The 13,979-nt window shown below is 36.9% G+C and overlaps 1 protein-coding gene across 19 annotated transcripts in view; it reads left to right on the top strand.

Annotated features, from left to right (window-relative positions):
• Positions 1 to 13,979, top strand: part of JAKMIP1 (janus kinase and microtubule interacting protein 1) — a 254,195-nt gene that overhangs the window by 232,854 nt on the left and 7,362 nt on the right. For all 19 annotated transcript variants that reach the window (XM_065598214.1, XM_065598216.1, XM_065598218.1 and 16 more), the window contains one exon: positions 12,819 to 12,884. In XM_065598214.1, the coding sequence (XP_065454286.1) occupies positions 12,819 to 12,884 (66 nt within the window). The remainder of the gene's footprint in view (positions 1 to 12,818; positions 12,885 to 13,979) is intronic.

Here is a 13,979-nt window from a genome sequence, read left to right as displayed (position 1 = left end):
TGAAAAACTATTATCCAATTTCCTGAATGTGTCTTTCTAAATTAAATATTGAGATCTTTTGTTTCAAATGTGGTTATTGTTATGCCAAAAAATGAGTATCAATGAAGTTTAATCATTTTAAGAGGCTCAACTCAACTTTGGGGTTTAGAAAAAAAAAAGTTTAACCTCTTAAAATTATTAAACAGCATAGACATTCATTTGATATTTCACATGCTTGCTTTATATTAGTATTGATGCTCTGAATTCATGCTTTAAGAAAATAAAAATTAATATTAACATAGGACTATTGACAACTTCAAGCTTATTATGGTGATACAATAATGAAAAAACCCTCAAATTAACCGCACCCATGATGAGAAACAATAGGATGGTTGATAGTCCTGTGTTAATATTCATTTTTTGAGGTAATTTTCTTAAAGCATAAATTAAGAGCACCAATGCTAATAAAAACCTAATGGTCTAGTAAATATCAAGAGCTGTACATTCAATTTCAGTAAGTAATCCAGGATCAGCATGTGGGAAACAATCCTGTTAAGATGTGTTGTATTAATAAACTTCACTAATTTACTACCAAGACAAATGTGGTTTAATACATATTAATTTTTGCACAATGAAATGCGTCACTGGAGCTGCTGGACGATTCATTCTATTTAGGAAGACAAATAGGAACTGCAAATGCATAATAAAGATTAGCAGGAACAGTATTCCTATATTAGTAAAATTAAAAGCATTATCCTCTCGGGTTGAGGTGCAGAGGAGGAAATGGAATTAAGTTACCTGCTATGTAAATGAAGGACTGTGCTGAGGTTTAGGATGCTACAGTACATCCCAAATGGTGTATTGTTGACATGTCTTGATAGTTGAAATTATCCCAAATTTTGGATCTTGAAGAGAAATAAGATGACACCATGCCTACCATCAGGGAATGCTGTTGTCATTGCCTTTCTCATTTCCCTATGTACAAGTGAGAGCTCGAGCTGAATAAGTTGATAGTTGAGTGCTTGGTTCTGCAATAGGCAGAGCCCATTGTGAGAGGTGCTGTGCAGCCTCATCTAACAGTGAAGTTAATTTAGCAGAATCAGGCCCTAACAGTCTGAGTAAATGCATCTGTTTTTATGAGTGAGGCACAAGGAAAGTGCGCTGAGAAATGTTTTAAGCCTTTATGATGTGTAGTATGAAATACTGAAATACAGTGAAGATTTTTACATGGGAGCTATTTTGTCCAGTACAGGTTCTTTAACATTCATATAATATTTGTATTTAATCAGCCAAAATATCAAGTTAAAGGTTTGTTTTAATTTGCAGGTTAGTAAATAGAATATGTGGTTACTAGAGCTTTAACAATACAATAGGTTAATAAAGAGGTAAAAAGACGAATTAATAAATGTAGTCAGAAAATATGGTATTTATTGCCATAATGAATGTTACCCATCAACTTAGTGATCTGAGTAATTGCCAGAGACAAGTCAGTCTATAGTAACCTCTGTGTTAATCTATACATAACATACAAGTCCCCACATTTCTACTGAAAATTATTTTGTTGCATTAACATTATTAAAGATCAGACACATCTGTTTATTAATATTGTTGAGAAGCTGACAAAAAGTGTGAATATAACAAGACAGTCTTGCCTCTTACCGTTCGTTATACGTGGTAAAACATTTCCCTGGCTAATCTCTGCTTCAGAATTAGATACATTCTAGAGCGTAGGTTGGTTGCAAAATAATGTTTGTATCTGAGATAGCCCATCCATAGTGCATATCCTGTAAATGTATATCAAACTGAATCTTTCAAACATTTCACAGCCCAGTCTCTAATCAGCTTAGCAAATCCTTCTTTGTCTGCTTTGTGCTAAAATTACCAAATTGTTTTCTTGGATTTGCTGATGAATGTAAATCCAATAAGAATGAGTCACGGGAACTAGTAAGGTGATTTCTGAACTCCTACTTAGTACATTCTTCTTGTGTTTTCACAACTCCAGTAGCATTGCTAAGAGAACATTTCTTGGCCAGACCAACAAATCTTCTTGACCGCATTGTTTTTAATCATATAGTACATTTGTTAGGATATGCAGTAAAGCAGACTAATTGGTCAAACATATAACTGAAGATGCAAACACCTTTGTTATACTGCTTAACACAAAAACTATCCACTGTCATTGATCATATAGATATTGACTTTGACATAAAAAAAAACATCAACCAAGTTAATAAATAAAAACTGTAGCTTGTGTAACCCACACACCTCCTCTAAGTGGTCTTGGTGCCACCAGAGGGGGCAGAACACAACACCCAGGAGGTGTGTGGGTTACGCTTTATGAAATATGGGAGTAATATGGTAATTTAGACAATATTCACCTTCAGTGTTAATATGATGTTGTATTAAGAGTGAAAATCACCCCTTTCTGCACAAAGGAGGAGTACTTCAGCTTGGTAGCGGGGATGGAATTCAGACCAGAACTCAGACAGGTTGCAATTTAGTGTATCCCTGGATATTGCTACATGCTTGTGTGTACACACACACACACACACAACTCATCAATACAATCCAGCTGTTTTGCAGTGTCCTGGTGCCTCAAAGCAGCCAAAAATTTGTCTTAATTTCCCCTAGAAAGATTTTCACTATGTTGGGCAGTCTTTTTGTGGTGTAGAGCCTTCCTAGCTGGTGTAGGGAGGCATGAGTGTCTGGCTGGCTTGAAGTGTCTTTGCCCCAATCCTCACTTCCTGGCTCTTGCCTCATATGCAGCTCTGCCAAACCAGAGAGAATATCTGTCTCTCTCAATACACACTCTAACAAACATAAAACACACAGTGATAAAATATCCAGATCAAAGCAATTCCTTGGAATCCATGTCTCAACATTTATTTGTATATAATATAGCTATTATGTGCATGAGAGTCTAAAAAGGGATCAAGAAGAAAGAATAACAGAATTCATCCGTTTCTGGCACTCTGCATATGTAGAAAATAAACATGATCTGTACTTAATAGGAGTTTACAAAGCTACACACACACATATATATATATATATATGAGAAAAGCGAATAAGGTCAAAATATAATTAAAATAATTGATCCTACTTTATACAATATGGACACTAATTTAAATTGCAACTTCATATAATTTTTTTTAATATCCAGAAATCCCTCTTGTATCAAAATCTCCCAAATCATAGAGTTGATTTATTACAGTTGAATCCAATCCAGTGCCCATTGAAGTCAATGGAGGGATTCCAGTGTCTGTTGGAACAGGCCCTATATGCATGGAATCAAACTTTTAACATGGATGGATCTCTATTCTGCAATGAACCCTGCAATTATTTCATCATGCATGGTACTGGGAATGCAATCCACTTATCTTTTGAATGGGATAGATTTTTTTTTTTATTTCAGTTAAGCCATGCAAGGATATTAAACAACTGGAGCACAGTGTTATTCTTTTCACTACTAGCACCGTTATTTATGGTCCTTGGTTCCATAAAACAAACTCAATTATCTAAACCTGTGTTATCAGAAACTCCTTGTTATTGGAAACAGGGTAATATTCCCGGACATCTATTCATTACATGGTTATTCTCTCGTTTATCTGAAACCTTGATTTTCAGACCTTATTTAGTGGTCCCCATGACATTTGTCTAATTGAGGCTGAATTGTAAACAGTGTGACTACAAACCATGCCAAAAATCAGAGCAGTTTGCTTGATATATCAATCGTAAATTGATATAGCTCCATTGGATCTGGCCACATATTTGAACAATCTGTTTGGAATCCATTGCCTTTTGTGCAATATTTTAAAATATAGTCAGTGTTGAGCCTTTCTCCCTGAATCTGGAAGTACTTAAAATATTATATCCCAGTATTTGGTAGTGACATTTTCATTTAAAGCCCTCTGATCAGTTAATTGTGGTTTAGGGTATATCCACTATAGGACTGCACTTTGCTTCTGGAACTAAATGTTGCATTTTAAAAATCTATTTATTTATTTAGGAAGTTTTAACAGGTTTACAAATCCTTGTCATGTAAATATCACAGACAAAATGATGATAATCACAAAAGGGAGCTTTTTTAGAGAAAATTATACAGTAATATAATCCTCAGTATTCTGTTTAACAGATTGCAGAGCAACCTTCTTTACACTAGCTATCATGTTGTTTCTGGTAATTTATTAAATTGTGCCAAACTTCTGATTATACCCATTCATCACAGCATGCAGGGTATCAAATGCTGTTGTTCAAAAAGTTGGACAGGTGTGCTGGGCTTTTTTTGCAGGTGAATGTACTTTATCTGAGTGCTGGATAAATGGTAGCCATTATCTAAGCACACTTCTACCCCGATATAATGTGACCTGATATAACATGAATTTGGATATAACGCGGTAAAGCAGCACTCCGGCGGGGCGTGTGGGGGGGGGGGAGTGGGGCTGCACACTCCGGCGGATCAAACCAAGTTCAATATAACGCAATTTCACCTATAACGCAGTAAGATTTTTTGGCTCCCTAGGACAACGTTATATCGAGGTAGAGGTGTATCTATTTGTGCTCAATCTATTTTGCTGGGTACATAATTGGTACATTGGTTTTTCAAAAACTACAACCTCTCATATTTTTTCAAAAAATTCCTCTATTTTGGGGCTATTTTTCTTCTTTCAATGAGAGGCTATCAGCAAATCATATCACTTGCAAATGAGATGTCAGTTCTTCATTTCTGTTTGTGTGACCGTTTCCACCAGGCAGCCCCAGGAGGATTACCAAAGGATCATTTGGTAATAACTATCCAACAATTTGTAGTATTGGGCTACACATTTTTTATATTCTCTTCAGAGCTGCTGGAGCCAGTCTCAGGGCTGCTCTAACCTACCTGTGTTAGTAATTGCCCTTCGAGGGGCATTACCAGCCAGACATGCTCCCCTTCTTGGAGATAAGAAAAATGGCAAAAGTGGGCATACACACACCTATGCTGGCTTTACCCCATCTGAGGATTCTGCCACGCTGGAAGATTCCCCAACTGCCCTGGTATGGTAGTTTTTACAGCCTTTTGCACTGCCAGAGCAGTGAACAGGATCTGGCCCAAAGTTGGTTCCAAATTCTGACCAGATTTCAGAGAAAGTTGAGATCTGGGGTTTCGTCTCAGTCCATTAGAGACTTTAGTCAGGTGTGATTGTTGCACCTATCTGTAAGGAAGACCTCTATCCTTATAAAATCTGAAGAGAATGATCAATAATAAATTGCCAGTTGAATGCTCTGTTCATTTAAGTAAAGTCATAAATCATTGTAGATGTAACAGGTTCTTTAACAATCATTCAATAATGGGCCCTTTTAATTTTCTCTAAATGTCTATGGTGTTGAAAACTCCTATCTGCCTGTCTTAAGTTCTATATGCCTTTTTTTGTGTCTCTCTCATCTAATCTATGGCATTTCTATGGTGCCCATAATGTAGTAGCTGAGTGCCACCTAGTTTTGCTTGTGTATGTAATCTAAATGTTGCATAAGAATTATATATATATATATATATATATAGCTCTTAACTAAGATGTAACGAAGTACAGTAATAAGTAACAGTGGAATCTCATAAATATTTTAAATTTTGAAGCATTTGACTTTACAGCTGTCATTTTTAATACTTATTTCTAATGATTTGTTTAACTGTACTTTGCAATTCTGGTCAGAGCTTGACCTGCAGAGACATCTGCTGGGTGATTCCGAGATTAGAACAGCAATAGGTTTTTAGCATAGATGCTTTGTAATAAAATACTAAACTATATTACACTGTTATGCCACTATGTGGTGCCATGTGTAACATACCTTAATTTAACTTCATTCTAATTCTGTAGTATTTAGTTTACAGCCAGCATCTGCTCAGAACTGGCAGGAGACGTTTTTCCCAATCCAAGATAAATGGTCAACTCTAGTGATGTTCCCTCTGATGTAGAGCACCAGTGCAAGGCCCTTTGCACCACTTAGGTGACCTGTAGGAGTGCGTAGGATATAGAATCATAGACTCATAGGACTGGAAGGGACCTCAAGAGGTCATCTAGTCCAGTCCTGGCAGGACTAAGTATTATCTAGACAATCCCTAACAGGTGTTTGTCTAACCTGCTCTTAAAAATCTCCAATGATGGAGATTCCACAACCTCCCTAGGCAATTTATTCCAGTGCTTAACCACCCTGACAGGAAGTTTTTCCTAATGTCCAACCCAAACTGCCCTTGCTGAAATTTAAGCCCATTGCTTCTTGTCCTATCCTCAAAGGTTAAGGAGAATAATTTTTCTCCCTTCTCCTTGTAATAACCATTTATATACTAGAAAACTGTTATCATGTCCCCATTCAGTCTTCTCTTCTCCAGACTAAGCAAATCCAATTTTTTCAATCTTCCCTCAAAGGTTATGTTTTCTAGACCTTTAATCATTTTTGTTTCTCTTCTCTGGACTTTCTCCAATTTGTGCATGTTTCCTGAAATGTGGCACCCAGAACTTGACACAATACTCCAGTTGAGGCCTAATCAGTGTGGATTAGAGCAGAAGAATCACTTCTTGTGTCTTGCTTACAACATTCCTAATACATCCCAAAATGATGTTTGCTTTTTTTGCAACAGTGTTACACCGTTGACTTGTATTTAGCGTGTGATCCACTATGGCCCCCCAGATCCCTTTCTGCAGTACTCCTTCCTAGGCAGTCATTTCCCATTTTGTGTGTGTGCAACTGATTGTTCCTTCCTAAGTGGTGGAGTACTTTGCATTTGTCCTTATTGAATTTCATCCTATTTTCTTGAGACCAATTCTCCAGTTTGTCCAGATCATTTTGAATTTTAATCCCATCCTCCAAAGCACTTGCAACCCCTCCCAGCTTAGTATTGTCCATCAACTTTATAAGTGTACTCTATGCCTTTATCAAAATCATTGACGAAGATATTGAACCGAACTGGACCCAGAACTGATTCCCGCAGGACCCCACTTGATAGTCCCTTCCAGCTTGACTTTGAACTACTGATAACTACTCTCTGGGAATGGTTTTCCAATCAGTTATGCACCCACCTTATAGCAACTCCATTTAGGCATAGGTGCTGGAACTACGGCTGCGGGGGGTGATGCCCTGACTTGAAATGGTGTCAGTTTTATACAGGGTTTACAATTTGGTTCAAAGGCTCTCAGCACCCCCATTATTAAAATTTTTCCAGCACCCCTGCATCGAGGTTGTATTTCCCTAGTTTGTTTATGAGAAGGTCATGTGAGACAGTATTAAAAGCATTACTAAAGTCAAGATAGCCCACATCTACTCCTTGCCTCCTCCCCACCAAGACTTGTTGCCCTGTCAAAGAAGCTATTAGGTTGGTTTGACATTATTTGTTCTTGACAAATTCATGCTGAGTGTTACTTATCACCTTATTATCTTTTAGATGTTTGCAAATTGATTGCTTAATTATTTGCTCCATTTTCTGTCCAGATACTGAGGTTAAGCTGACTCGTCTGTAATTCCCTGGGTTGTCTTTATTTCCCTTTTTATAGATGGGCACTATATGTGCCCTTTTCCAGTCCTCCCGTTTTCCATGACTTTTCAAAGATAATTGCTAATGTGTGATAATTGATAATATATGTATGACTGGAATGATCATGTGGATAGAATGATTAGAGGGGCCTAGTCACAATCTTACCAATAGTGAATTAGTTACTGAGTCCTGTTTGATGATGATCCCATTGCTACAGCAATAAAACCAGCTGATAGATTTTTTTTTCCCCTCAGACCTTAAATCTTGTTCTGAATGCAGGAAAATCATGTTAAGTATCTGCATTGACGTCGTCGTTGTTAGTGATATTTGCTCACCTTTCTTTAAGGGTTACATACCCATTATGCTGTTTTGTGTTGAATGTGGTTCTTTGTTTGCCTAGAGTAGCTCCTTTGTGTGGCTCTTTTAGCCACCAAAGGATTTGATGACATAGCTTTATACTCATTAATCCCTTCTGTGCCCAACAAAAGTGCATTCATATGACCCCAGCTAGTCCAAAATCATCTCTCTGACTGTGACCAGTGCTGGAGGAAGCTATAAAACCACTATAATATGAGATTGTCCATCTACTCTTCCATCCTGTCACAAAAATACCTAATAATCTTAAATTTATTAGGCGCATTTTTCTTTCAATTCCTGTTGTTCTGTTAGACAACACATCTTTTGTCGATGTTCCTGCTTTCCTAGTTTGATTCTTTAATATTTCATTCTTCTGTTTGAATGAAAATGCATTACACTTTAACTGTTTGCTCAGTGTCCCGAGAGCCTATGCTAGGACATAGGCTTGAGTAGGTTCTTTATTAATACAACCGTTATAAATGTTATAATATTATATAATGATAGGAAACATCTCCTGTCTCAGCTGGCCATCATCTTCTGCTCTAAGGCATGAGTTAGCAATAGAATAGTCCTATATCGTTTGATGCCAGATTTCAGACTTTTGAAAACACAAACCAATTAGAATTCATTTGCAGGCTTTTTTAAACTTGCAGTGAATTCAGAACACCAAAGCTCTACTGTAGCTGGTATGCTGTTTGAATAGTCCAAAAGCATACAAGTGTGATTTGTGGATATATTCCTCCCTTATACAAAGTTATATTAAAAGAATAATTGTCACAGTAGATCTTCAGTGTTCTGCAGAGAACATCCTTGCACTGAAAGAGAACAGACCAGATCACCTAACAGTTCACACTATGAAACTGCTGTACAAATGTAGATAGACTAATCTTCACAATACCACTTTCAGAGTGGACATTATTATTATTCTTTCTTTACAATGGGAAATGCAAAGACTCAGAGAGGTTAAACAGCTTGCCCAAAGTCACAGAGTGGTTGAGTGGTAGAATTAGAACTCACAACAGGATTTTAAACAGCTGCTCCCAGCTTTAATCAATAGACTACAAAGCCTCTATAATACAAACTGCAGCTACAGCAGCTTGATAGTGTGAACTGTTACAATATAGAAATGCAATATGTTGTTGCTAATAACCAAATTCTGGATCAGCTCATTGGGACCCCTGGGTTGGCAGAGTTGTCATATGACCAGTCCAACTAGAAGATCACCAAAAGAGCTCCCCTTTGCACAATCAGAAAAGAGAATAATACCTATCCATGTGCACAAACTGAACAGTCCTCGTGAGCCCTTTCTGGGACAAAGTCATTGTCTCGGGAAGAAACACTCTCTTCTCTAAGGCTTTTGCTTGTATTTTAAAAAATCGAATACACATACAAACAATCGGTCCCACAGAGGCACAAGCTACTTCTCAATATACCTTTTGGGCACATAGCCGGCATGGACAATTGTCCATTCTGTGTGAACCTTAACTTAACTCCTATCACATTCAAACCATCATCTTTTATTTTGTCATGCTTTATATATTATGCTGACTCACTCTTAATGTTAACATGCTTAGAAAACATACCAAGTGCAAGTAAAGGCACACAACACAAGTAAAAAGTCTAAAAGAGAAATTCAGTATTTTAAGTGGAGGTGATTACATTGAACAGTAGAACATGAGCTGGTTGATGTTTGGCTCCATCATATTACTTATTTGTTATGCAACTTTAAAATGATTTAATGTATAAGATGACAATTTAATTGATCAGGACTATAGCTGGTTAAAAAACAGGGAGAAAGCTTCATAAATAGTTAGTCAAAAATTGCCCTGATTTTCTTCCCCATATTGAAATGTTGTCAAAATTTGAAAAATTCTCATCAGTCCTAATAAAAATGTTCTTTTATATAAAGCATTTGCTACAGTGCTTGGGGTTTTCCTCTAAGATTAGAGAAAAATGGGTCAATAAGGTGTTCTTTTAAAGTTCTGACATATCTATAGGGAGACAAGTTTGAAGGATATATTAAAAAAGAGTCCACGGGATAGTTCTTGAGAGACAAAAGGGTATTTCAGTTTTTCCCCCCTCTAGTTATCTCAGCATGGTCAAATTCTATCACAAAGACCACAGACAGGCAGTGCAGGGAATTAAACAGTCTGTCACTCAAACTTGAGATATGGTTGTAAGTGGGAATCAACAAAACATAATTTAAAATAACATGGAAGGAAACATTATCATGTATTCATAATCTCAAAGGTGATTTGCTAACTGTTTCTCATTACATGGGCTGCTTATGGTGACAGCAAAATCCCTGCAATATATAGAAAAATGAACATTTGATAGCTAGATATGTCTCAAGTGAGAAATAGATTAAGTGTTTATTAATCCAGATCTAACTGGGATATGTGAAATTAATTTAGCTCTGCTCCAGGCATTTATTACTGTTGTAAAAGGTACACATGCTACTTTCACATGATATCAATCTGGTTTGTATATTTGTATTAATTATTTTGGGAATAACTCTGAGCATCCGTCTGTCTCTCTGTGGCTCAGCATGATACAACAGGAATTTTGGTTGACTATATTTCAATCACACAACATTCAAAACCAGCAATGATATAGAAACTTACAACCCTGTGCATCTGTAGAAGCCGTAGCTGACCACTTCTCCATGAAATATCTGTTTGCAAAGTGGCATGTTAAAGTAAGACTAAATAGAGATGGGCCAAGATGTGAAAACACCTGAACTTTGGAGCATTGTATCTGGATTTGAAATGTATAACTCCATCTTTCTGTGATTCTCAAGACAATTCTGTATTATCATTATACTTATTTCTTCCCTGGGACTGTCGCATGTACCTAGGGATGTGGTAGGTTCTCCATCATTCAAACTGTTTAAATCAAGGATGGATATCTTTCTAAAAGATCTGCTCTAGGGCAAACAGAAGTTATGAACTTGAGACAGAAGTTATTGGGTGAGGTTCTTTGATCTGTATTATGCAAAATTATTATAATTATCCTTTCTGGCCTTCAGATCTATGTTAGCAAAACCAAATTTAGCTATAGAAGAGGCTGAGGAGAAGTTTCTCTACCTGTGAAAAGATATAAAGTTACTCCCTGAATCCCAAATTCTCAGGGGTTATTAGGAGAGCCCAGGCGCTCTGCTTACCACATAGGTGATCTGGGATGATCTATAAAGTAAAAGGAGAAGGAAGGGCTTGTGCTCTCCCTGGCCAACTTGCTGAAAGCTAGAAAGGCCTCTGCTGGTTGAAACCTATGTTCTGAGTTGCTTTGATCTTGTTTTTGAATCTTCCTTGTGTTAATAAAGTTCAGTTTAAGTCCCTTTTCTGATGAATCAGTCAGAGCGAAGAAAGCTGTGCTTGTCTTTCAACTCTTTCTCAGCCCAAGGACAACATTTTCAAACCTGCTCCAAGATTCCATACTAGGACCAGTGTTCTTTATTATATTTACCATTGAGCTAGAAGAAAGGGTGGATAGTGAGGTGGGAAAAGGTTCAATTATTATATGTCATATGAGACTAATAAAGGCTAGAGAGAATTGTGAGCAATTTCAGAAGGATTGAACAATGCTAGGTGATTGGGCAACATGACAGATTAAATTTAATGTTATTTATATAGGACCCCACAAGCAAAGCGCCTGTAATTAAGCCAAACACAATATACTAAAAACATAATATAATACCCACTCTAGGAGGCCTAGAAATACATAAAAGCAAATGAAGGGATGTGATTTATATACAGGGGGAAAAAGGACTGAAGGAAGGTAGGAAATGTAGAGCCAACACTTGTCATTTTAGGAACCCTTTCTGGTAACAAAGCGTAAGATCATTCTTAATGGTAGGGTTGGCAGAAATCATTTTTTATTTTTTTATAATTTTAAAGACTCATGTCAATATTTATTTGTAAGTACTTTTAAAATGTTCATCTTTTTAAATTTTCACCATTATGGGAAATTATCAGGGAGTTGGGGAAACACAATAACTATTTAATGACAGTAGATGCTGAGATTAAGAAAATTAAAGCTTTATAACCATTAAAAACACAAATGGTCATCATAGACTCTCAAAATATAGAATGTAAATATAAACTAAATATAAATTAAATCAAACTCTAATAAGTTCCCAAGAAGCATTTTTCTTACTTTGCCTATCTATACATTTTGATTTTATCTGTCCATTTGTGTGTGTGTGTGTACTGTGAAATTGACATTTACCAATAAATATCTAATTCTTTGAAGCCTACTTAAAAGTAGGAAGAACTGCACCATTATTTATGGCCCAATTAACTCCCATTGAGCCTTTCCACTGACTTCGGTAGGAGTTGGAACTGGTCCTTACATAGGATTAACTTTTCTCAGGTTTCCTGCTCAGGCAAGTTCCTCAGAGCATTGTTAAGATGATCCTCTCAGGCTCTGTGAGGAATGACCGTAGGCCCTGATCTGCTCACATCTTCTACTGATATCACATGAGTACCCCCAAAAGAATAGCTATGTTGTAAAGGAAAGAGAGAAAGGGATTAAAGTGAAGTAAAATAGTATCCACTAGAAATTAGCTGGGTAAGGGAAAAAACCCCAATAATCCTGGAAAAGGTCATTTCGCTCTTAGCTACAAGATTTTGGTATCAGTCTTGCCTTTGTCTGTACATAACTGGCAATATGGTGATGGGGAAAGCCCATATTCTAATGCTTGGGCGTTTCTGCTAATAAACAGAACTGGCCAGATCCACTTCTGTTGTAAATCACTGTAACGCCATTGAAGTCAATGAGACAAAGATTTCAGTGAAGCAATGCTGATTTACTCCAGGCAAGTATCTGACCTAAACTGTGCACAGTATTTTGTGTGTATAAGACTCCTTAACGCATTAATGAGTATCTTTTCATCCATTGTTTTTAAAAGTTATTTACATTTTCCTGGATGAATCTGAGTTTTTGCAAACATTTTACGTTCTATTTTGCCTGTTTGTTGTAGCGGATTCGAGAGCTAGAAGATAAAATAGAACTTCAAAAGCGGCAACTCAAAGAAATAGAGGAAAAGGTAAATGTGCTGAGCAATAGTCATACCTGAGTTTTATCCTATAATATTGCCTTCTAATCTCACAGAATTTGTCCTTAAATTCCAGAGGTATCATTTCTCTGCATGAAAGATCCAAGCACTAAGTTTGCAAACTGCCCATCATTTTTTTTAACCCCACTTTCCTTTCAATGTACAGTTTTCTGCAGCTGCTTTCAGGAAGCTCCAGTGCACAGTGGAAGTGCAATGTCATGTGTTGTCACTACCCATATTAACATGTAAACTTTTCTTATTCAGATTTCAAAGAAACTTCCGAATTAACCAAGAATTGTCATGCACTTTGGGGTATGAGTACAAACCTTTTGCATCATTACATATTGAGAGAAACCCAGCTCAGAATACCCATTGATTATATTTTCACTAACTGGGTTTTGGAAAAAAAATAATCTGACTAACATGGACTAGTATATGAATGTCCTTTCATTTAGATTTTAGAAATAGTCAGTTACCATAAATATGTTCTGGGGAAACTCCGGACACCTGAGCAATCCCACTGGCTTCATGGCACCTTTAGTCTGAGGGGCTCAGTGAGGCATAAACTTGAATGACTCAGACCACACTTGTTAGGTAGGGAAATCGTCTTGTCCCCATCTTATGACAGTGTAGGCCTGTTTTCAAGTGTGTTTGCCCAAAATAAGGAAACCAAATCTATATTTAAACACTAAAAAACCTGTATTGTAAAGTGGATATTCAGGTGCCTAACTTTAGGCTCACAAATTTGAAAACTGGGCCTCGAGAGATTGAGGTCCTAATTCTGAAGCCAGGTTATTATATGCCCTGGACTTCTACTGAAGTCATAGGGTCCTATAGATTCATACCCTAATTGATTTCCCCAAGTTTACAAAAGAAGTCTGTGGCAAAGCTGAGAATACAACCAGTTGTCTTTACTCATAGTCCTATAGCACAAAACTGGTCTTCCCCCTTATTTTATGAATAGCAGAATTTGGCCCTCCGTGGTTCATGCACACGGTTATTATTTTGCCACCTTGTTTTTGGCTGTATGTCAGATATGGAAAGGAAGTAGAAGGTTGGAAAAAAGATGTAGAGTAGAAGGGATGG

This window comes from Chrysemys picta, chromosome 5 (assembly GCF_011386835.1).
Source record: "Chrysemys picta bellii isolate R12L10 chromosome 5, ASM1138683v2, whole genome shotgun sequence".
NCBI classification, from domain to species: Eukaryota; Metazoa; Chordata; order Testudines; family Emydidae; genus Chrysemys; species Chrysemys picta.
The sequence above is the reverse complement of the archived record's forward strand: the minus strand, read 5'-3'. Positions and strand labels throughout refer to the sequence as shown.